Here is a 25,755-nt window from a genome sequence, read left to right on the forward strand (position 1 = left end):
GCTGGGTTTTTACTGATCAACTTAGCAGAGGTTGAAGAATTTGTCAGACATGGAACAAAATTGTGCGTACTTCTGGGTTAATTGGATGAAAGCTCATCTACATTTTCATTTTTACTTTGCCTGTGAAGTTTACTTTGTTAAACATCATCATAATATTGCTGGAAGTAGCATTAAAAAGGCAAAACCAATTTATTTTTCTCCAGTTAAATAGTGAAAGGTGCAAAACATAAAATAGCAACCATTAGATCTCTGATCTGTGTGTATATCCTATCACTTCTCAGGCAAATGTTTTTAAACTATAATTATGTCTGAACATCCACTTCTGAGGTTGATTTGTTAAACTGGGCAGATAAACTAACAGTTATCATTATGGCTTGATGAAAACAAGTGAACTTACTGGACTTTTCTGTATTGACTGTTATTTTACAGCAACAGCAATCCTTTGCTTTGTCTTGCTAGGAATAGTTTATCATTTGAGTAGCCGAAAAGTTCATTATAAAAGATGGACGATCACTAGAATTGAAGAATATTTGCAGGCATGATGTGAATTATAGTAACTTGTAGCAACGTGGAGGTTGAAAGTTCAAGAATGCCATTAAAAAATTTAAAAGTATATGAATGTGCATATGCATAGGGAATATATAATATGATTGTATAGAGAATTTAATAGTTAATTGTTTGGGAAAACCATATTATTGAAAACAATGACATTATAAAAATCCCCATGAACTATTAGCAACAAGAAGTCTTTTTACAGCAAATTGATTTGTACCAATCTTTAAAGAAAAAAAAATCTTTATCAGCCATTTCCGTTTTTCAAGAACCATCTTGGTTACATTTAGCTCCCCATCTGTATACGGAACTAGCTTTAATTTCTGAAGGTCAGCTGTAGAAAGTTTAGAGGGAAGGGAAACCTCAAACTCAATTAAGGGCATGGTACATGTAAGGGTTAACTCATAAGTCAATGTGTCTGCAGTTTAAAAAGCTGCACAACTCCTAAAAGTGGTTTGGCTTTCTCTCAACAATGGAAAACATTATGGATGAGTTGGGCTCAATTTGTCATGCATTCAAATGCTTGTCTCTTAATGCACACCTTGTTTGTTCCCTGTATATAGAAATGTTTTGTACGGTAAATGGACAGTAACACAACTTATGTTGAACTTTGCTTCTTTGTGCACATCTGCGTAGCCAAACTTAAGCATATTGCAGGAAAAAAAAAATCAAGTTTCAGTTGTGAACTCGAGTATGTGAAGGCTGAGGTGTGGATGCTGAGGGTGGGATTCATTCTTAGGAAGAATATAAGATATAAGAATATTTTCCAGTGGTTCGCTTATAAAATATCTCCCCCTTCTTGGGGCTTAGGTGTTTGAGAAGCATCTCAGGCTCAGTCACTGTCAGGTCTTCTAAAACCTTTTAAATGCTAACATGTTAGTGGTTCAAGAAAACCATTTTTGGGTTGTCATAGATTAGCTTGGAATTACTTGCAACATCCCCTTTAAAAGCTTCTATTAAATACACAACGTTTTATTATTTTTTTTATTAAAGTTAAGCTTTCAATTCAGTACTCTAACTGCTTTTCCATTCCACTGCATGGACTTCTACAGAAGGAAAGATCCCCTTGACCGACTTAGATAGTATTACTGTTACTGTTCTGGACTGCATGGAGAATAGTTTTTTTAAAAAAAAAAATAGTCTGCTTGTGCAACCTGAACTTACTGGTGTTTGAGGATGAATTTATTCTCTAAGATCATTTTAATGGAATAGAAAAATGTTTTCTAGTTTGTTTGCATACTATGTGGCTGCTGTGATATTTGAAGCATAACTTGTGTTATGCTTCAAATAACTGCTTCTAAAGTTACGCTTCATAACTGCTCTAAAGTATAATAAACATTTGTGTGGGGTGACTAGCTTAATCCACATTGTTATGTTTCAGAAACGTGGCTATCTAACCTGGGGTTTGACTTGAGGTAGAAAATGGCAGGATGCTGAGAGGAAAAATTGCATAAAGAAAATGATTAATAGGGGTGATGCCAAATATTTGGTTTGTTCGGAGTATTTGATGATACTTAATGTAGATGGTAATGTTGTATATTCAACTAATTTCATTTTGCGGATGGAGAAAGCCAGGACTGCTAGAATATAATCCAAGGAATGTAATCATACTAATAACGGTGACAAGGAAACTGTTTCCTCTCCTTTAACTTACAAATGTCTAAACTCTAACAGGGGATGCTTATGCCACAAGATTGCGTAGAGATAAACCAACTGGCCTGTGTTGGAACTATGTAAAGAAATAGCTGTTTAAAACATTTAAAGCTCTAAGTCAGTGAATGTGGACTTCATGGCAGCGTCACAGTGGAGGAATACTTGAGATGTTTTGCACAGTTACTCTTTTATAGTCAGGTACTATGCAAGAACAGCCTTCTTTGAAGTTAGTATGGGTCCAGTTCTGTCCTTTTGGACTAAGATGCCGTAGTTCTTATGGGGAGCTCTGGTAAGATCAAGGCATGAAGGACGAAATTGAGCCAGATGATGTGAATGACAAAACAATCCTTGACGGAGAGAGATTGATATTTTGAACTGTTTATTTTGGAGCAGAACAAAATAAAAATAATGAGTTAGAAATTGTCTGCATGAGGTTGTTCAGCAAGTCCATTAAAATTTAATGTTCTTTTAAAAAGAGATTTTTTTTAAAAATAAAATACAGTATTGGATTTTATTTACCATTAGCTGTCTTCGAGGCCAGGAACTTGGCATAGTTAAAAGCAGTCTGAGATACTTGTGTAAAATATCCAGAGCTGTGAACGTATTTAGAAAGACTGTGACCTTCAATTTGAGCAATTGTACTCATGTTACTACCAATGGTTAAAATGAGAGAGAGGTTGCTGCTGGTTAACAAGATCTACCCAGCTGTTAATTTATACTTGTACTGGGCAGTTGGATTATGTCCAGGAACTGAAGTTCTTCTCCAAAATGCTTCTTGTGTTTGAAACAATGTTTATTCCAGATACAGAGTAATTTTGAGGAAGAGGGCTTGTTCTGACTAGTGTATTGAACGTGTGTTTTGTGTGTGAGTTCTTCACCTGAATCAGCATCAGTGGCTTTCCCCAGTGCTGGCAGGATTTGTTGGCAGGAATGACAAGTCAGTGCTGTGCCATCGTGTCACACATCAGCCTCTAAATTTTTGAGGTCAGAAGGAACCTTTTGTTGTGGCTAGGCTATTTTAGAGGTGGCTTCTCAGATTTTTTTGCGTTTTCTCATTCTTGGTCAGAGTCTACTGAAAAGCATATCTTGCCAGTTGTGACCCAACGTATCATCTGTATTTCTGTTTAAACTGATAATTACCCCCCAAAATTAGGAGATGGGAAGGGAGTAAGGGTTTTGTTAACTTATGCACGATTAAGGCAAAGTGGAAAGTATGTTGAGATTGCTGTGGGAATGAGTCACTTCTGGCAATGGTACCTACTACTGTGAATAGCAGGGTCCTTTCTGCATTAAAGTCATTTGCAGAGAGTAAGAAGAGCCTTTGATGTGATGGTTGAAATAGACTAGTGTGAAGCTCCTGAAAATTGATGCAAAGATTTTATTGGTTAAAAAAATATATATTCCTATTTAAAGAGTTTTAAAAGTAAAAAGCCCTGCTCAATAGAATGTGTGTAGTGACTTTAGACCTTGAAGTTATCCTTGCTTAAATATTTTGTATCACTGAAGAAACCTTTAGGGTTCCCTGTTTCAAGTACTAGTGCTGAGCTCATTCAAAAGAGCACTGATCATTTGGCCCTGAGACCAACCTCAACTGTTTTTTTGTCTTCACCCCATAAAATTGCATAGGTGTTGGGTACCTGTTAGTTGCGAAGGTAAGATTTGTTTAAAACATTATCTTTTTTTGTAATTGAGATGTTTATGTTGAGCTCATTGCTGCTGTGCAGTCTGAACATCTTACCATATTTCTGTACTTTGGTTGGTATTACACATGCACTTGGTAGAAATTGATTGCAGAAATGTTCCAAAATGATTTGAGTTTATTTCAACTTTGTCCAATTATAATGTTTTAACTACTAATTTATTTTTAAAAGGCACTTAGGAAAAGCAAAGCATGAATATTTGATTTATAGACGGGTTGAATTCATTCCGTATCTAGGTTTGCTGGCTGAGCAAAGAAATAGTCTGCTATAAAGGAAAAAAAGATACAATATCTGGCTAAAGTAAATGTTATAAAAATAATGTGAAAATATTAATAAATACTCAGATTATTTTTTAAGTTTACAGATTTTAATGAGCATATGTGATTTTTGTAGCACATGCAATGAAAACAATTACTTTGCTGTAAATGGTATCTAATCATTGGCACTTTAAATTTCAGATGTTGGAGTTATTTTCAGTTTGAACAGGTTATTGTTGAAGAGCTAAATGCTGTTCATTAGTTTCAGTGGTAATAGCTGAAAGATCCCTGTATCAAACTGAGCCCTTGCTGCCAGTATTGCAGTTTTGGGTGTGGTTTTTTTTGTTGTTTTTAAAGAGGTGCTACCTACTTAAAAGCACACAAAGTAAAGCACGCTTATCAAATGCTTGTTTATTTATATTCTACTTCTGGTTCACAAGTCACTGGAGTACTTCAGGTCTTTAGACCACAAGGCTTGTCTGGGGCTGCCTCTGTATATCCTAAAGTAGCCATCCTGGCTCCCCTAGAGAGAGGAGGGGTGGCTCCAACCACTCTCCAGTTCTTTCTTACCACCTGGGATTGCAGGTTAAAACATAGAAGCTTTGGATTTATTTGCTTGCTGAACAGTGTAGTCTTTTGGAAATCATTGTGCACAGTTTCATATGCACTCCTTTGTGCTAAACCAAACATCTAGTGGTCAGAAGGAAATTTTCACCTTTGCCTGCCAGGGATTTACCTTCAGTTTTGGCTTTAGGTTTTAAAAATAGAGTCAGTGATGGATTTAGTTGCCACTATGTGTGAAACAAACTACTGAAGGTTTTCTGTCTGTAAATAATTTCCTAAGAGATGCTAAAGAGATTAAAGTCTTTCCCCATTAAGATGTCAGTCTGTCTCTTCAGATTCAGAGATGTCTGAGACACCAGCTTCAAACTCATGGTCAAGGAGTGTTCTGGCTGCTCAAGATACCTGCACCTAAAGGTCTGTGCTGCTGCCTGGTGATCTGAGGAGCAGGAGAGGTGAAAAGGAAAGTGCCATAGCACAGCCACAAAAGGAGAACTCTGCTTCTTGTAACACAAACACATGATGAGTTTTTTTCTACTCTGTGATACAACCCATTGGCGGGAATACCATTGGTATCATGTAATCCACAACCTATGATGTATTTTGAAGATAAGCAAGCAAATGTTTTTGCCCATTTCACAGCTGAAAATGCTGGGAACTAATTCTGTTACATTATTCATAGGGCTGCTACTGCATGATATTTTCTTTGTTTATTCTTAGTCCCTATACTTTTCAGTATCCTTGTCCAATGTATTCCTGTGGCCAAGTATCATGCAAGAAAGACATTATTTGAATTTCTAGTTTGAAGTACGGGCTACTGTTTTCCCTTTTTGGGCTTCTAAAGCCAATTTAGAAAATGATGCAGCCCTGAATAAGAAGCTGGGGGTTCTGCATTGTCCATTTTGATGACTGCAGGCAGGTTCTGGGACTTGCTATGCAGAGGACTTGCACATGGAGGATTCGAACTGAAGTACTCTAGGGAATTCTTGCTAAATCCAGAATATCTTGCAATGTCTATCACTGAAAGAATTTAAGCCAGTTAAATTACCCTGACAGGTGCTTGCTAAGAGGCCACAAGTCTGAACAGAGGCGTTTCATGCCATTAAGGAATTTTAAGTGGTGTATCACAGTGATGTAGGTTTGCTAGAGAAGCTGATCTTGGGTAGGTGAAAAGGAATTTCTAGCTGAAGCATTGGTGGGCATTATGGTGCTAATGTGGGTGAAAAAAAGGCTGAAATACACACCTTTGCCAGAAATTGTTCCTTCTCACCGTTCAGTTCCTGGGCACTTGAATTCATCTCGGAAGCAATCTTTTTTTTCTTCCCTCCATCATCTTTATTTCTTCCTTTCTAAATAGAAAGATGATTCAGTAGAAAAAGTGTATTTAGATTGCATCAGGGGTATGTATAGCAACCTGAATTGATGCTGAATAAGCTAATTCTCGTGTTCTAATTTTGAGTGTTTTAGTTTGCAAGTGATAATTTATGTGGTTAAAGGAAACAGAAAACCTTACCCTGTGTTTGTTACCATGACATTAGACATCTTCCTACCTTCTCTGAAGATTGCATATTTTCTATTCTTCTTTGTCTACTTTCTTCCCTCCTTCCCTCTTCCCGTCGTTATTGAACCCTAAGAGTTTTTAGAGGAAGCTTGGGATCAGCAAAAGCAAATATTGCATTAGGGCTTTCTCCTTAAAGAAGGGAGAGGGGACTTAAAGCTTCCTCAGGATGGAGGAGCGCTTTGAGCCTCTCTCTCAAGGACTCTTTTGAAATGCAACAGCCACCATCTCCTGTTTCCTTCCAGCAGATGCCTATCTGCAAGAGTCCTATACCAGTGCTTTCTTTGGCTGGATCAGGGTGGTTTCCTGATCAGGAGTGCTTAGGCAGACATCTGCTTCTCTCCTTTGCATCTGAGCTGCCAGTTTCTCTCTGCTTTCCATACAGAGTTGGAAAACTTCTGACATGGCATGCTTTATTAGCCTTGGTCAGGTACCTAGTTTGTGTTGCAACACTTGAGTTAAGGCATCTAAATTAAGTGATCTGAAATGTCCCAAGAACCTGTTAGTACGCAACAGGTAACCATAGTTATGTGCCTATGTGCCTTCTGCAGATGGAACGTGGTGAAGTTTTACCAACAAGCCTTATGATCTCTGCTTATCATTTGCCACTCGTGACTTTCAGGGGCTTATAGTGGCTTCTGAATTCGTGAATTTTCACAAGGAAAGCAAAGGAAAATCAGTTACTCCTTTGACAGTCGCTCTGATAGAATGTGACTTAATTTGTCTTGAAGCTTTTCTGTAAATGCTAAAACAATATTTATCCCATGTACATCAGTTCAGTAATCTAAAAAACATTCTGATCTAAAATTAAATAGTTACTGTGTACACACACTGTAAATTTTTCTATGAAATATTTATTGCCATGCTTTCATTTTTCCGATATTTTCACTTCATCTTCTTCCTTAATTTGCAACAAAATAAAAGAAACCATCTGTAGGTCATATGATACCTAACACATAACCCAGTTCTATCTTGACATAAAAAGAGAAAAGTCAGTGGGATGACTAGAAGATTTTAATTTACTGCTTTTAAGAATTTTTTTTTTTCTATTACATTACTGCATATTGTAAAATGAGTACTGACAGTTATGATCCTACCAGGTCTGAATCCCATGCAGTACAGATGAGCGAAGCTATTAGCTCTAATTTTTATAGGCCTGGTCCGATGGCATGGCATTAATCTTCTATGTAATTAAGTCGTTTAAATCTTTTGCCACTCATTTAAATATATTTTGGGTTTAGCAACTTGTATATGGGGTAGGGAAGCAGAGGACAGTCCTTTGTACGTCAAGATGCATACAAAGCGATCTACAACTCCTAAAAGCCTACAAACAGTAACGGAAAGAAAAATATGATGCAGATCTGTTACATATATAAACCAGGTGGATGAAGCTTTCATGAGAAGCTAACAAGTCAACCAGAACCTAAATCAGACTGGTAATGGTCAGTGCTAATTAGGCAGGCGGCCGTTGAGAAAATGAGTATTTTTCAGCAGTTTTTAAAATGTATTTGCCATTGACAGTTTTTTGTTACACAAGATGGAGGAGCCATCTATGGGAGAGGCTCTCTGGGTGTGATTCAAAATGGGGAAGTTATTCACAACATGGAAGTTGAAGAAAGTTTGGGTAAATGCAACTTAAGTGAGAGTTTATGGTCCAAGGAGGGGAGAATACTGAAGTAAAAACAATAGATTTTGTGGAAGAAGGCTACAGTAAATACAGAATTGGTGGTTAAGATCTCTTTAGTCAAGCCTCAAGGGGAAAAAAGAATTAAGGAGAAATGATGCTTTCTCAGAGGCAATACTAAGGCACAAACAACGCTAATGCAGAGATGTAGACTTTAATTACACCATAAATTCTTCATTGACCTCAGACTTTCTCAGTTTGCTGAGGAACAGAATAAAAGATTTGTATGAGAGAGGGACAGCTAGGTAGGGAAAGGGGAATGGAGACACCCAGATGATCTGCATTTCATTTTAAAGCAAGAGGCATCAAGTTAGTGCACAAATGTACAAGCATGCAAAAATATTTTGTTACATAGTAGAAGAAGTCAAGGAAAGAGTTTATAAGTTTTTTGTACAGTAACAAGGAAATGATGGTCAAATACTAAAGTTTTAAGTCCATTTTGGTGCAAGTTTTTGCTAAAAACATTCAGGTACATGTAAGTGGCTAGCACAATCTGGACCAAGACTAAACTATTCATACACATCGATTAGTTAACAAGGACATGTGTAATAGCCAATATGCGTTTGTCATGAACAGAATGGCTTCAAATTAATCTTTTGTTTTCTCTTAATCTTCTTTTAATTTGTAAAAATTCTGGCATTAGATTATAGTGCATCTTTGAAAGTAGTAAAGAAGCCATTTTTTGGTGAAACTTTAGAGGTACTAAACTGACCAGATAATGTCTATGTGCAGAGTGATTGCAAATGATTCACTGTTGAAAAGGAAGAAAACTGAGGACTCTGTCCTGACCATACTCTTAATGTTTCCATCATTCAGCCCATTAATAAGAGCATTCTTACTAAATTTACAGATGAAAGAGTTGTGTGAATAATTACAAGTTGTATTTAAGGACAGGATTTGAATCTGAAGGAAGTGGAAAAATATAATTGTTTTTAAGGAAAGAATACGCAGAGTAACGTTTAAATTTTAATATATGGTATATGATCAAATTTTGCAGTAATGCATCCCTTATATTGGCACGTAACATGAAATTCTATGCTCTGTGATTATAGCTTAACTCTTGCTGAAGCTTTCTCCAGTGCTCAGCAGGTTTTCCCCCATTTTACAGTGGCAAAGTCACTGTAAATGAAATCTGGAAACTAATACCATTTTTAAAAAATTAGTTCTCTCTGGCAATTAACTAATATTATGAAATGCAAATGCCTGTTATCAACTTTGTGGCCAATTTATGGAATCCCAAAATTTGATTTTATTTTGAAAGTGTTAAATATATATTTTTGGCAATTACTTTATATTGAAAATATTTGGATGTTGCCAGCTTCTCAGCATAAAAACTTGGTTGCTGAGATCTTTTCTTTTGGCTTTTAAACTCCTGAGTGGTAGTCTTTCAGCCCAATAAATATCTGGTTTGGTTGGAAATACCAGACATTTATTATACATGATGTGCTGTGATTTCTGTCCTGTCCACAATAAAACCAGAAACTAGCAATCGTTTATGCTTAATTTAGCATGATAACATATATAACTATGCCATCTAGAGAATCAAGCATTCTATATTTAATCAAGAACTTGTACAGAATATGATACTATATGTAGGTAACCTGTAACTAATGTTTAATGCTGTATTTTAGACACACAACTGTCAGCTTCTGCAGTGGAAGTTATTACTGGTGTAAAGTCAACAGCGTATTCAGGGATGATTGTTCCTAGAATAATGTAGGCTGTGCTGGCATAGGTAGCCAGTTAAAATACAAATACTTTTTCAGGCAGCTGTCAAATCATTTTGGCTACCAAACACAAACAAGATTTTACCTCTCTTATAAAATAGGAATTACTTTATAACTGGAGGAGCTGAATGACAGAGCCAGTAATGGTACTTCTACTTCGTAGGTTCTGCTTTTCCATGCAACTCTTGGGCAGCACAGTGGTTTGTTCTGTACTGTAGATGGCAGGGGGATAAAAATGCCAGTTAGAGAAGGCAGGGATATTTCTGAGCACTGACTGTGGTAGGTCCGTGCGAGAATGCCAGAGTATGGTATAAAAACAGAAAAAGGTCACTGCTTTTCTTTTCTCCCCCAACCACCCATTATTTGGAGCATATTCTAAATGCTCTTCTCATATCATGACTCTGAAATAAATTTTATTTTTTTTTTAGTTCACATTTTGTGACAGTTGTGTCAGCTGCTTTAGCTGGTTCCCATCATTTGAACCAAAGGATCAAAGTACTTGCATCCTCCGGGACAAATATAAATAAAAAGAATTGAAATATTCTTAGAATATATTCTTGTCATACTGGGAATCATTTACCAACATAGCTTTTCCAAGAGATGAAACTAAGTGAGAAAAAGCTGGTGCCAACTCACTCTTCTGAGTAACTCTAAGTACTGTCGCTAGAGACTTTAGTAAATTATTCTTAGCAAAACAAAATTACTTCAGGAATATTACATATGTGTATGACATAGTACATGTAGTCTGGCTTTTTCAGCAGAGAGCATGTAAAGTATTAAAAATACAAGTTCCCTGGTAAGTTTTAAGACGCCTAATATCTTAAGTAAGGTCTGCGTAAAATGTGTATGGCTTATATCTGGGAGAGGTGGGTATGCCTGAACTGTGTTGACACCGAGCTGCAATCACTATAGGAAAAAACTTGCAAGTAATGAAGAAGAGAGGTGCTTTCGTTAAGTTTCATTTTTACCCAACTTTTTCTTGGAATTATTTAAACGCAAAGTTTCTGTTTTAGATTATACAAATCTCAGCTTTCTCCATACCAATATTTCCTGCTTTTCGTTCTGTTAGAGGTTGAACTCTGTAACACCAACTAAATCTACTGTAAATTAAGTATAAGTAAATGTTTAATATTTGTGGATTTTGAGTGGTATACTAGTGGTTTCTCTTTTCTTTGAATTAGATGGAGAGAAGAAGACACAAATCATGATTCATGGAATTGAGCCGATGCTGGAAACACCAATACAGTGGCTAAGCGAACACATGAGCTATCCAGATAATTTTCTTCACATTAGTATCATTCCCCGACCTACTGATTGAACCTTGGCTATATTGGTATGAGGATCATTCTCAAGCTGGAATTACAAGGACACATTAACTTCTTGCTTCAGTCAGTCTTGAGAGAGGCAGCCTGACCGGAAAAAAAAAGAAAAAGAAACAAAACAAGAAGTCCTCACTGCTGCAAGCCAAACAGGAAGAGAGATCCTATCATCAGATAAGGGCAATTGGGCTGATCTTATTTTGCATCACCGCTGCTTTTCTTCACCGCTGTAATTAAACTTCAGTTGCGATATGAAAGAATTTACAGGACCTCTGCAAGTCTGCTGTTTTCTTGTAAAATATAATGAAGCTGAAACTGTCAGCCGAAGAGCAAATGGAAATATGCCACTCGATTGTATTTCTGATTAACAAATAAACAGGGCTATTTCCTAAAGCGGTAGTGTTTCAACTTTGAGAGTGGAAACATTGGTTTAATTTTCTAGAAAGTTAGACACTGAGAGATTTAGTTACCAATAGCTTTTTGTAAAAGATCAAATTACTGTAAACCCATCTTTCCTTAATGAGAATTTCATGTTTACAGTATGTGTATTCGTATGCAAATGATCTTTTAACTTTGATAACAAGCAGTGAGAGATTTTAAAAGTAAACCCGTGGCATGTTTTGTCATTTAAAAACATGCACAACTTAATAATTTACAAATACTTTTGATTTGTATGCTGTCACTGAATACTCCAGTATGTTTATTATTCCAACCAGTTTTCATAGACTAGCAATGATGTGGGATAATTTGTCTCAGGATTTGTCATGGCATTTCTTTGTTTTCATCTAATTTTTTTCTGTGAGAATATTTTCTTACATTAGTTTAAAAAGTTTAAAAAAAAAAAAGTAAACGGATGTTGCAAACTATTGTATCCTGCTGTTTATTCCCATAGAGCAGAAAACAGTTAAATCATAGAATGATGAACAGATGTATTACTTTTTAATAATTTTGAGGTTTGGAAAGCTGAGGCTTTTCCAAGCTAATACTTCCCTGCATCTGAGTTTAGTTTTCTACTGTGGTCCCTGGGCAATCAATCTGAAATTTGAAAGGTTAGAATCTCATTGCACAGATTTTTACTTATTTTAGTAGATGTATTTTTAGGTTACTGGGTTGCTTTGTTTTCTAAATGTTTCTTACCATTACAGCTGCTACTAGGACCCTACCATTTTTTGTGTTATGTTGAATTCATCAAACTGTGTGCAATGTTGCTTTGTCTGCAGTTTCTGGTTGTTTGTGGCACGAGACTATGTTTATAGTAGACATATTATCAAGTATGTCAAATATCAAATATAAAGAAAGCATGAAATTTTTCTATCAAAAAGAGTAGCTGTTGAAGTACCTACTTAAAATTTTGGCTTGCAAATGTCACGATAACTGCCACTGTTATTCTCATTCTGCTTTCTTTCTGTTCTCCCTTTATGGGAGGATGCTTACCTGTTGCTGAAAAAAGAACAAAATGGAAATCAATCAAACAAACAAAAACTCTTTTAGAAGCATGGGGGAGGGATCTCTCTGTGTGAGGATAGAACTGAGGCTAGAAAAGCCCAAAGGGCAGAAAAATGTCAATAGAACAGATTAGATAGTGTTTTAAATGTAAATGAGGAAATGGCATTAAGGAAGGGGAAAAAAAAAGTAATAGGGAAATAAACATATGCTGTATTCTGCAGGTCATGAAGAATCTTTTAAAAGAAACGAAACATGCTGATCTGTGTTTATGCAGAATTGAAATATAATATTCTTATAGGGGGTGACGTGGTTGAATTATTCTAATTTCTAGTTCTGTTTGGAATTTCTGGTACGGTGCTGGATTGGCATTTATAAACTTTCATAGGCAGGCACATCTAAATATTCTGGAGAATTTCAAAGTCCTGCCAGTGGATAGAGCAAATATTTTGTAGTCTTCATATTGAGGAAAAGAAAGTCTTTTGTAGAATTAATTTTTCCATTAATCAGGATGATGTTATAAGAGGCAGTGCATTAAAAAGTGTAAAGATTGTTTCCTTCATTTGAAGGTAAACTGGGGTAAGTCGCTGGCTATTTTAATGCATGTTACACCAGCAGTTTAAGTAGAGAGTGCTCTTCTCGTGGCCCTTGTTTGCTAGTAAATCCAACTTTAAAGGCCTAGCGTGAAACAAACAAATAGCTTGGCTTTAAAACATACTCATTCCTATTAAATTATTTAAACTTTATTAAAAAAAAATAGAACAAAGTTTGAGTCTGTCCTTATTTCCAGCTAAATAAGGATTCTTGTCATGGGGTGACAAAGCATTTAATTAATACTTAAGAAGCAAAAGCTGCTTAAAGAGCTGGTTAGGTGATGTGCCTAAACAAAAGGACTACATCACAAAAATGAACTGAAGTCTTTGCTACCTGATTCTAATCACATTTCTATACTTTCTACTGCTTAGTGGGTGAATAACAATAGCAACAGGAGGTGCATTGTGGCTTAATTAAATACTTTACTTTGAAATGCTGCAACTTCAAGAACAAAACAAAAAAACAGATCTGGTCTAAATTGTTCAGAAACTGAAATAGTGCTCACTAAACTTATTTCAATGCTAATGAACAGCACCAGGTACACACACACACACATACATTCCTCTACCTTGAGAATTTAAGCGCATCCAGTGAGCCAGTTAAAGCACAATTTTAGAGCAAGAAGCAGAGCTTGTTGTTCACTGTATTTCACGTTTGGCAATGGCTACTTCAGTTTTTGAATACTCGATGAAGAAAGAGTGAATTTTCCAGTGCTTTCTTTGATCTTTGATACCACCGACTGTCACTCAGCATGCTGTCAATCAGCACAGAAAGTCATGCCTTTTCATTAAAAGCTAGAAATTGGTTATTTTACTTTTATTTTCCATGAATTCTTTGGCAAAAAAAAAAAAAGCACAGAAAATAAATTTGTACAGGTAAAAAATAAAAATCAGAGGACCTTGCCACTACTGGGAAGAAATTGTACTTGGTATTTGAAGGATGGATAACTGCGAAAAATGAAGAATTAGGAAAGGTGCAAAATTGAATATACAGACAGCGCATAGGGACAAATAAGGATTTCTGCTGGAAAAGGCATAGCAAGAACTAGGTAATCATGCAATGTTGTGTTATGCTGCTAAAGCACACGTAATTCTGGTTTCACATTAAGCACAGAAAAATCAGAAAAGGGGGGAAAATTATTTGTCTGCAGCGGCAGTAGTTCTCCAGTGGGATATTGTGTGCAGTTCTGAGCTCCCATGGGCAAGAAGGATAAATTCAGACTGGAATAGGGACAGTGCTGCTTTAGTGGCAGAAATGCAAATACTGCTGGGAATACATAGTGGTGTGATTAGGGAATCTTGCAGGAATGTGAAGAAATAATAAGTTTTAAGGACAAATAAAACAAAGGAACATGCACTAGGAATTAACCATTAATAAACTTATAGAAGGGAAAACTACTGAGCTACTTCCAGTTACTTCACCACCACGGGTTTTAGGAGCGGTGGAACAAGTCAATGTGAGGTTAATTACGAAAATGGCAAGAGACTCGGTGACTGAGAAAATCCTTTCAGTTCTGTGTCGTGACAGCCAGATATCTATCAGCTGATGAAGACTCTTGATCATCGCTTCCAGTATTGTTTGTATGCTGCACAATTATGGCATTTTTTCATTTCCTTTCATGGTGAGTGACATCTGAGTGAAAATCCATGTCTGTGGCAGTGAAGGTAACTTGTGGTAGGGTTGTGTTTTTTTTTTTATTTTGATGTTTTGGAAAACGCATGTCAGCTGCACAAGTGTGTTAGCACCCTCTTTGAAGACTTGTAGGGCTAAAAAGTCACCCTGTGCTTTAGGGAGTGTTTTGAGCAAATATCACAGCTTGCCAGTGGTAGTTTAGCAAATCAAGGGGCTTGATAAGAAGAGAACAGATGAATCCCTTCTGTGGGTGCTTTTCAGATTGAATGTTATGTCTAATAATGATTTTAAACTCTTGAAACAATCTAGATGTTTGCCTGCAAATTCAGCAGTAGCATAGAGAATGCATTTACTCGTGGTACTCCATGCAATTATGCAACCAGTCTGAACATCTGCATCAACATAATACTAATATTGATGCAATCAAGTTGTGCTAGAGGGGGTGGTTGTGAGGGCTCCTGTGAGTGCCATTGTTCTGGTGTTGCACACAGATGGGGTGTGGAGTTTGAGTGCCTCTCTGGCTTGTGCTACTGCTTTTTCCAAACTTTGGCCTTCTAGCAAAACCGAAATTACTCTGTAAGATGTTTACTGAGAAAATGACGTTATTCAGATCTGTTTTAGCAGTCCCTGCTTATTTGGATGGGAAGGAGATTCCCGAGGTGATTTGCACAGTGGCTTTTACAATATGGTATCACATACAGAATGCATTTCTGCATTAAAGCAGGTAGGTATCTGTTGTGTGCTAAAATTTCTGGTTTTGAGACAGGGATGGTGACATTTCAAAATGTCATGCTAACCCTGACTAATATCTCCTTAGAGAGGTAAAAAAGATGTGAAGTTTCAAATGCTCAGAAGTAGATTTCAGATCTCTGTGCTTTTAAGTCATACCATCAAATTTGCTTGTAGAAGAGGAGTTTAAAGTGAGATGTTTTCTTTCTTTCCCTCACTGTTCATGTCTCCAAGATTCAAGTAATGAATTTAACTGTGAAATGAAACATCAGCTTCTCTAAATGGTAGATTGAAGAACACAAAAGAATACAAAACTTTTTTCAAATACAGGTATGCAAACAGATAAATGGAGATAAGTTTCATGTAGTTCAGGTTTTTATGGGTATAAGACAGCAGTTATATGAAGTTTTTCCACATGGTTTTAATAATACTGGATAAAAATGCTGAGGTAGGAGAGAGGTAGTTGTGATAAAGCTGGAGGTTGGCAGAGCTCTACTTTACTGCACTTGAAACTGCCAAAATGCGTCAGATTTTAAAATAGCACTTTCCATTGAAGATGTTTAAAGCCTTAATCCTTGCATCATTTCACTAATATAGGTCAACAGATATAATAAAATGAATACGTTGTGGGAACAAACGTGTGATCTAGTTACTAACACACATTATATTCTTAGTCTTCATGGTAATTGTGAGTATTGTAAGGTGGAAAGGGTAAAACTGCTATGTGATGTATTTTGCGCCTCCCAGAATTTGGAGGATTGCTTGTAGGACTGTGTTTTGCAAGTTCACATGTGCGTCGTAACCGCTACTAGAAGTTCGATCCTCCTTCAAAGAAAGCGGAGCTGTGCTGAGGGAAAAAAAAAAATCAATAGTATTGTTTGCTAAACCTCCCCGTCCACCCCCCATCCACCCTGTTTAGTTGCCCTTGTCATACACACGAGGTGATTTGAAGAGAGAAATAGCATTCTTGTTTGCTTTGCGATTCGTTACAAAAACACAAAACCTGCTACAGGATTTTTGCACCTGCTTTGATGTGAATGAAGCCTTCGGTGGGTGACTTACAAGCACAAGGCAGGCGGAGAAAGTGCTCGTGTACCTAATGCAAAGCTGCTGGTGGCTTAGTGCACGCGTGCCATAGGTACATGCCATAGGATATTTTGGGTCTGGTGTGGCTCAGTGAATAGGAGACTGGGGTGAGAGCAGGGATGTGGGCTGGATTCCCAGTGCTGAAGCTGCTGTACACTTTTTTTGAAGTCTTTAGGGGATCTCTTGAGGGTTTTGCAAGTGAAAAACAATATATAGAAGCCAAGTACTATTTTGCATTATGTTCTTTTTGTGTGTAATTGGGTTTTTGTTGCTTAGGGTCAGTAGTGTCCCAACTGCCATTTAATAAAAAATAATAATAATAATTAAAAAAAAATTGTAATTTTTTCAGTGTGGGAGCTAGATAGAGGCACTCAAACGTATTTTCATCACTACAGAATTAAAGATCAGAATGGAAACTGTCTGGCTGAAACTTGCATCTTACATGCTCTTCTAGCTTTAATTAAAATAATCTGCACTTCAGAGGTTTGATTTCCATCAGTCATGTGTGCACACACCCTCGCTGGATTTTTTCCACACTTCAAAATCAGCGAAATAAGCTGGTGTTCCTTCGTTTTACAGCTTATCCATGCCTGTACAAGGCAAATGAGAGGCCGAGATCAGACGGTGGGAGTGGCCCTTTGAGCCCTCAAGTGCAGCTGTGACCCAGGAAGTTATATGCAGGTTGTTCATCTTTTCCACTGTGACAATTTTATTATACGAGTTTTGTCCCTTGCTTTTGCAAGCACTTTTTTTCTTAATTTGCAGGTTCTCTTTTTCTTTTCCAGTTAATCCATGACCTCAGCTGAACAGAGATTAGCTCGAGCTTACCCCTTGCTCTCAGGTTTTCTGTTCTCCCTTGTGTGTTTGTTATCGATAACTGTAAAAGCGAGCGTGACTAAAACCCCGATCTCTGGAGCACTCTGTGACCATTCTTTCACGGCTTCTCCTACACCTGAGGCATGACTTGGTTTCTGCTGGTGGTTACCACAAACTGAGTAGCCCCGCAGGAAAACAGCGAAAGAAACCTGCGGAGGAGGGGAGAGGGAAACAAGAATTAAAAACCAGTGAAGGTGGGGCTCGAGAGAAAAATAATCGGTGGGGAGAGAAATGACAGGGCTGAATTCTTCGTCTCGCCCAAGATTTCTCGCTCACTCATAACCTTACAGCTTCCACCATGCACCTTCCTTTCCATGAGCGCGGCCTTCTGGCTTTCATGTGTGAAGCACGGTGTCTGGCACCTGCAGTGTCACCGTCTTTCACGCCTTGTTCCCGGGGCTGAGCAATGCAGCTGAGGAGGTGTGTTTGACCTCCTTATTTTGGCCTGTTGCTTAAGGAGGCCTTCATTTACAAAAAGTCTTTCAGAGCTGCTGCTTCTGCTGCAGGCCCTAGACCTGGGCCGTGTTCAGCTGCCAGGGGGCGGGAGATGGTGCCCAAAGGGTAGATGTGGTTTCACGAGTGCTCCTGGTCGCTGCTCCCTGAGACATTGGTTAAGTGTTCCCCAACACATTGGTGATGCTTCTTGGTTCAGGGGATGGATGGTGGAGTCATCATGGTGCCACGAAAGCGCCCGTTCCGTGCTTCTGAAGCTTCACTTCACGCTTTTATGAATATTTCACACATAGTAGCAGAATCACTTTTCAACGTGTGTAATAAATTATCAAAACCGGTTTGGGTCACAAGCCATTTTTTGTTTAGTCTGCTGGTCAGAGTGAGGTTCCATTATATTGGGATTAGTTGTGCAGGAAGATGTAAATATTCATAATCCGGCTATGTAAGCAGCAGAAAGAGGACACGCTGCTTTTAATCGCTAGCGCTTCTGTTCTCTACATTTTGACACCTTTAAACAGGAAAACACACGAGGACTTTTACCTTTCTGCCGAGGCGTGTTTTTGCTGAACCACCCAGGCGGTTTCTCTGCCAATCTGGGGGATCTGCTCCCTTATGGAAACCGGCCAGTTTTGTTTTAATGCGTATAAATTTACATTTGACAGCTGTTGAAGAAATCACTGTAGAAGAGCCATAATGGCAATTAAAGAAGCAACTTAATTTATTGCTCTGCTGTCCTTCACTAAGAAATCATAGTGTCAGTTTTTAGTGAAATTAGCGATGCCCCATTTCTGGTCATGCATTCAATTATTTCAATGGTAAGAGGGGCGAGAACATAATGGGTCAGCTTAAAAATTCCTTGAAATATAGTGTCTGTGTTTCTTAATATGCCAATAAGAGGAACTGCCTGGTCTTCATTTCATCCCTTACTGAAGTTGAATGCCCCCAAGGGCTCTGCTGTGACTGGCTTCCCCTGGGAGGCACAGCAGGACTCATCCCTCTGGCCTCTATAAATCACATTGGGTTCAGCATCTTTTGGAAGTGGGTGTGGGAGAAAATATTTTGGTTCCCTAAAGCCTACTACTTGCATTCTTGCCCCCTCGACAAATGAGATGCCACATTTTTCATAATGCAGTCCTTTTTTTTTTGTTGCTTTGAACAATGAAGCAGGTGAAATGTAGCTACTGGGCATGAGGACTAATTCTTGAGCTATCCTTTCAGGGTTTTCTGAAATGTAGGTCTGTCAAGTTTTTGAGCCACACCTCTAACAGAGGCTTGGTCAGGGTAACCACACGAGCTTCCAGCAAGATAACATGAGGTGTAAATCCAATTTTCTTTAAAAACTGGCTCTAAAGTAAATGGAAGTATCCACAGAGTTTTTTACCTGCCTACATTCACGCTTGTTTTGCTGTCTTCATGCAATCATCCCTCTGTAAACTTTCAAAAAAGAAAACCTCATTGAGCTGATGTGGTGGCGTATGGAAGAGGCCGACAAAAGCGTTGCTCAGCTCCCCACCCCCTGCCCGCGCCCAAGTCGGTCCCTGCTTGTGTCACTGCAGGCAATTAACAGTGCTTCAAAACCACACGCGGCTGCTATTCCAGAACATCATTTGATGGTATCAGGAGGCTTGAGAGTGCAAGAAAAAAATATGTTCATTTTTTAAAAGGTTTTTATTCATCACTGGAAGACGCTGAAATAATCAAAGGCATCAAGTTTGCAACATCAGCAGGTAAATCTTTGCTGCAAGGTGTCGTCTGTGCAGGACAAAAACACGCTCTTAATCATTATTATAATACTTGATTAGAATGCACTGTAACAGATTTGGGTGTTCTGCTTTGATCCCAACGTGTTGTGAGGCCAGAATGGATGTGGGTACCATCATCAGAGGAGGAGATCCTTAACACCTGGACGGATGGGCGTGCGCCGCAGTTGCCACATAATAAACAAGGGTGTCAGCCCTGCAGAGCTGCCCCCAGACGGGTCACTTTTACCTCCTGCCCTCCCAGGGCTAACAGGTCGCTCGCGGCTCCGCCAGGGCAGGGTGCTTCCCCTGGCACCGGCCGGGGAGGGTTTGCTGGGTGCTCTGTAGCCCTGTAGTAATGACTTTGAGCCTTCGCCTTTGCCTTCAGGATTTCTTCTGAGTTATTTACATCAAACGGGCTTCTCGGCGTGATTTGAAGTAACCTTAGGACAGGGATCTTTTCCTTGACTAGCACTGGTGCTAATTATGTGAAGCAAGTCAGTGGCTGAGATTTTTATTTAATTTCAATGCGCAGCGAGTTACAATTCGTTGTGAATGGTGTGGCTGGGTATTTCTTGAGAATGATTCGAGTTTATTTTGCAATGGCAAATATGGTCACAGAAACAAGACGGTGTGACAGCTTTAGTCCTTTCGCTCAGTGTTTTGGTGCTCACTGTTTGCCAGGAGTGCTGAAGTATCCCTCTGCTTTCAGGTCACGTAGAAACAGTGTTGCACCAGAGGAAAGATCTCCTTCCCCAAACTGGGAGCTCACCTAAACCTGGTTCTGCTTCTTCTGAAGTCCTATCACTAACACTCTTCCCAGCCACTTTGCTTCCTGAGCATGGCTGTGTTCGTGCTTGCTCAGCACAGCCTGCAGCTTTGTCCGGATTACCTACCTTGCAGGGAAAGATATATTGTGTGCTTTTTAGTCTAAATAAATAAATAAATAAATAATCCTACTTCAACAAAAGAACATCTTAGAAGTTCTCAACACCAGAGCTAGCAGAAGCTAGCCGTAACTCCCATGGTGTAACAGAGAGGAGATCAAGTCCTGCACTTTCAGTCACTTTCACAACCTTCTTGATGCTGCAGAAGAGGCAGATTTCCCAAGAAGTTGCCCATTGTTTGGGAGGATACTAAGATAAGCAGCTGTGAAATACATGATGTGAGTACCTTCCGTTTTGCAAGCAGAGTTTGTCAGCTTGTGCCATGAAATCTGCTGTCCTTCCTCTGCAGGGATGTGGAAATTCAGCTTCCGGGAGAGCTGTGATACCAGCTTTATTGGAGAAATAAACTGGTAAAAGTCTGGGAATAAAAGATGATGCTAAAACGCTACTTAAGGCAGAAGGTTCTTCTCAAAGCCTGAAGCATTTGCTGCCTCTTCTAAAGATGGGACCGATACTGCTAACAAAAGGTGCTCTGTTTTGTTTTGTTTTGTGGGAGATCTTTTGATAAAAGATGGTGAGGTTAAAAGGAGACTGTTTTGTCCCCAGCCCGACTTTTGAGACCATATTGTCCCAGAGAAGCCTGGCAGATCTAGTGATACATGTGTGAAATTTCAGCCTTATTGCTAATACTTTCTTGGCCATGTGGAATTAAATTCATAACTTGTTTTTTAAAGACAGGCTGGAAGCAAGGGGAAGGACATGAGCACAGGTCCATCTGCACACAGGCTGAGCAACCAGGGTTTTGGGAGGGCGCATCCCACGTCACTGGAGGATGCGCGTCTTGCAGCAAAGGGATGGCAGTCACCTGGGCAGGACGGTCCAAAATCCAGGAGGAAGAGCAGTTAGTTCTTCAGGGAGCTGGTTCAGCCCACTTCGGCAGGCTTAATGCAGAAATCAGGAAAATCCTGTAGTGTAAAGGGCATGTGATACTAAGTTCACAAGACGGCATAGTCTGCTAAAGGATGCACAGCCTGGGCAGTATATTTATGGGCTGACTCTTCCATAGTGTGGTCCACCATTAGCATTAAAAGTACCGTTTTAATCACCTCAGCTGATGTTCCTCTGAAAGCACTCAATGGGTAATTTTAATGGGCGCTGTGCGGAAATCCTTGCAACGGCAGGTACAATATCAGCTCATCTTATTTGCTCACAAATGTTCCAAGCAATCAAGTTTGACACCTTTCTGCAAGTGAGGTAATTCCCACATGGCGCTTAGGCCTCTAAAGAAGAAAACTTTTATATTGTAACATTAAAGGCAGACGCTTTGTTTTAATCACTTGCCAAAACAGCTGAAAACAATTATTAATTAATAGGAAACATGGACTTTTAACTTCGCAAGCTCTCCAAAGAAGCGTCTGTGACAACTTGCATCTGGATTTATGGATTATTTGGATACAGGGAAACTGGGCATCATACTGCAAAGGTTGACTGCTTTAAATTCATTGTAAGTGTACACATAGCGCTCTTAAAATTAATATGTTTATAAACCTAAATTGGTTCAGTTGAATGCCTTTTGTTCTTTTTCTGGCCTCATTTGAAGCAACAACAAAAAGCTGTGCTTGTTTGTGTGTTTAACCAAAATGCTAAATGCAATTAATCTACTAAAAGCACACAAATATTTCTTGAATAATAGAGGCGCCCCTTTCACAGTGTCTTTGGTATTTAGCACTATGGTTTGGAGAGTTGAAGGCAACTTTTTCACATCTCATAAATAAAATTTTAAAAAAATCTCTTGGCTTGTTTAATTTGAACAAATGCAATGCAGCAGCCTCGAAGTTTCTTGACTGTTTCGATAAGGTGGGTACACAGAGTAAGGGGAAGGTGGCATTCCTACTATTCTAGATTCTGGACCGTACTTTCTGGACCGGACTTTCCCTTCTGGAAAATACTGTGTCTGGCAAATACAGTTCTAAATAAATCAGAAGGGGAGGATGAGCACTGCAGTCTGAGACAGAGCTTCTCCTTGATCTGACTCAGAGAGGGTGACTATGCGAGGATTCATCATGCAGACCTACTATTTTTGCCTCTTGTTGAACTAAATAACAGAATTCCTTGGACCGTCAGAAACAGATAATACCCAAAATATTTCAACAAGATCAGACCACAATAGTTACTTTGTTATCTTAATTGGAAATCTTGAGACATCCCAATTATTTTAACAATGGGAGAGTGGTTGCCTAGCCTGCCTGCTTCTAGCCAATCCACTTCTCATTTGTTGAGAAATGTATGGTGAACACTGTGACAAGCTCAGTAACTGCAGATTTTTCATCAGTTAGGATCTCTTTTCCAGCAAACATGAGAGCTTCGCTTTATGCATTTGCTACTAATAGAGATTCTTTTGTTTTAAAAATAATCGTGTGATGTCATCTTTTATTTAAAATTCTGCTAGTCCTGCTAAACCAGCAACTCATCCTCTGCTAGATACCTCGATCGGAGATCATCCTCTGTGCATGGTGCTGTCTCACTGGCTGAGGGTTAGCTGGTCACACCACCTAGCTTGCGTGACTGACACTGTGGGTGCACCCAGAGTACGCCTGCGTCTGGAGAGATGGGCACCAGGTTTCCATGTCACTTATTGCTATTCACCAAGCCATGGAAGACAGAGAAACTGGTCTACATAGTCCCATATTCATGGTTAAGAAGAAAATTGTCACAGGGTTCGAAATTTAAGTTATTCCTTCAGATAATAAAGCTTTGTTTTTCCTGGAGTGTTTTGCGTAAAGTGATCACCAAGCGACTGGACTAGTCTTTGTTTTAACAAATAGAGCTTAAACAGCTACAGAAATGATGCTGTCAGCTGGTTTCCCTTTCCCTTCTCCTCCCCACCCCGTGCTGTGCTCCTGGTGGAAAGGAGGATGGCTTAAAAGTCGGAGGTGTTGGAGTGGGAGGCAGTGGTGGTGCATTCACAGAGCTCACACCCCTGCTGTCATCCACAGTGACCAATGATCAGTCTGTCAACGACCAGCTAAATATCTGGAGATTTTATGTACTGAACTGTGGCATCTGCAGAACTAAAATTGAGGTTTGCAACTTGCTGAAGTCCCTCACATGTATACCGAAATTATTTTTATTACATATGGGGGCTGTTTTCATGGAGAACCTCGCCATCTCTAAGTGGTTATCTTCCTGCAAGTACTTAATTGGTGTTAGGTGCTCATTCTCAAAAGAAGAGGAAAATGTGACTAGTCTAACACTTTTTGAATGCAGACCAAAAAGAAAAAGCAATTTCTGCAGTGGGTCAGCATTTTATCTCTTCCTGTACCGTTCCACCTTCTTCTTGACACACAGCCAGTCTGGAGACCAGTAATCAACATCCACCCTACCAGGCGTAGGCGAATGTGCAGAAGCGCACATGTGGCATCTCCAGAATATTGTGATCATTCACGTAAGAAAGCAGTAGGCTGCTTCTGTTTACTCACTGATGTATTAGATTTCTTCCAGCAGAACAATTTTCAGGTTTCTACGCTGCGGGGCAGATGGAAATAATTGCTTTTAATATGTTCTGGGGTACTGCTATCTGAACACAGAAGAGGCAGCACTGCTTCCCTCTCCTGCCCCCCAAGGTTATAGGTCATGCCTAGCTGGGGTGCAGAGCTGAGTTGATTCCTGAGTTTCATTTCGAAGGTTTTTGTTTGTTTATTATTATTATTATTGTTTATTATTATTATTATTTATTATTATTATTATTTCTACAGAAGGAGTTGAGGGATAAAGACAAATTTCCAGGGAAGGTATGAATCCATTCTGTGATGGCACTTGTTGGAAATGAATTCAGAGTGCTGTTACTTTTTAATCTTGTGTGCTTATTTGGTATGTCTTGAGCAGTGCGGATCCTTTCTGCCTCTGGGAACAGTGTTGGCTTAATCTGTTTGAGCAAAGTTCTTTCCAAAGGCTGCACCTCAGTGCCTAATCCCAGGCACAAGCACCACGCAGCAGAAACCTTCCCCAGCTCTTGTGTTTCCTGAACCCATTCTGGGACTGCAGCATCCTCTGAAGCTTGTAAGAAGTTATTTGGCTTTGGTCTATTCCTCTCCAACTCTCTGGATCTACAGTCTCTGTGGAAATAATGGAACATTAAAATTAAAAAACTAAATAAAAAGTCAAATGTGAGGAAGTGATTAGATATGCAAATGGCTAGATATGCTACTGGTTGAAGTACACCTCTCTGTGCTGCCCTCTTGTTGACTGCTGCGTTCTGCTGATGGCAAAGTGAAATTTGACTGTCTCACTATTATCCTACGCTTATGGGAAATGCAAACCCACAGACATCTAGGCATAGATATCTGGTATTAAGCAAGTGATTTGTTAATTTTGTGCAGTTGTCCAGAAGGTAAAATGCACTGTGTTACTGCAGCGGAGTTTTCACGTTGTTCCTTTAAATCAACAAGCTGCTTATTTTCATTAGGAAAACTTGCTTAAGATATAAGTGACCACGGAGTCTCCTCCATGGATTTACTCTGTATTTGTGGAGCATTTTGCTAACAAAAGCTGAGGGTTTTGCCATGTTTTTAAATGGCATTGCAAATGCCAGTTCCAGGACAGGAAAATGTCTCCCTGTCCACACAAGCTGAATTGAACAGATGCTGGATTTAGCAGTTGTTTTGTGTCTTGCAGCATAAAAGTCACAGCACAAACATTGAGGAGAGGCCTTTTTTCAATCAAAACTCTTAAGCAATCTCACCAGTGAGGCAAAGCTGCTCCCCCTGTCCTGAAGAGAACATCAGGCAGAAGCAAGGACTTGCCTGCAGCAATGAATGAATGAGATTTGGTCTAGCTGGTCTTTTTCCTTCCATAAGATCAGCAGAATATTATTTGCCACAGTACATTTTTGAAATCTTCAGTTGTTATGAATCAGAACTAAAAGAAGTACCAAGACTTCTTCTCTTTGAAAGAGGGAAGAAAGGCTGATCTGAAGAAAATCAGTGGAAAAGAATGCAGGAAGCTGCTGATGTGGAAAATTTTAACCCCATGCCAGGACAACCTTTTAATCAAGTTTTCTCTCTCTCTCGCTCTTTTTTTTTTTTTTTTTTTTTTTTGTTTAAGGTGTCACTTTGAAAGGTTAAATGCTGATGATAATGTTTTGCTGCTAAATTTGGAGGAAGTGAGGCTGATCTAAGTTTTTTTGGGTGACAAGTTTATGTGAAGTTGACTTCAAATAACAAAGGTGAAGGTGGTGGAGATGTTCCACAGGAGCTAGCAGGGATAGGGCTGGAGTTGTGAGCATTTCTCTCAGATTTGCATAGAT

General features: G+C 38.9%; 1 protein-coding gene across 5 annotated transcripts in view; it reads left to right on the top strand.

The window, feature by feature from the left end:
• ATG5 (autophagy related 5) overlaps nucleotides 1-13,861 on the top strand; it is an 80,475-nt gene extending 66,614 nt beyond the window's left edge. For 4 of the 5 annotated variants that reach the window (XM_066994460.1, XM_066994463.1, XM_066994464.1 and 1 more), the window contains one exon: nucleotides 10,874-13,861. In XM_066994460.1, the coding sequence (XP_066850561.1) occupies nucleotides 10,874-11,010 (137 nt within the window). In that variant the 3' untranslated portion in view covers nucleotides 11,011-13,861. The remainder of the gene's footprint in view (nucleotides 1-10,873) is intronic. The other variant, XR_010830431.1, reaches the window with a different exon arrangement.
• Nucleotides 13,862-25,755: the final 11,894 nt, after the last annotated feature.

This window comes from Anser cygnoides, chromosome 3 (assembly GCF_040182565.1).
Source record: "Anser cygnoides isolate HZ-2024a breed goose chromosome 3, Taihu_goose_T2T_genome, whole genome shotgun sequence".
NCBI lineage: Eukaryota > Metazoa > Chordata > Aves > Anseriformes > Anatidae > Anser > Anser cygnoides.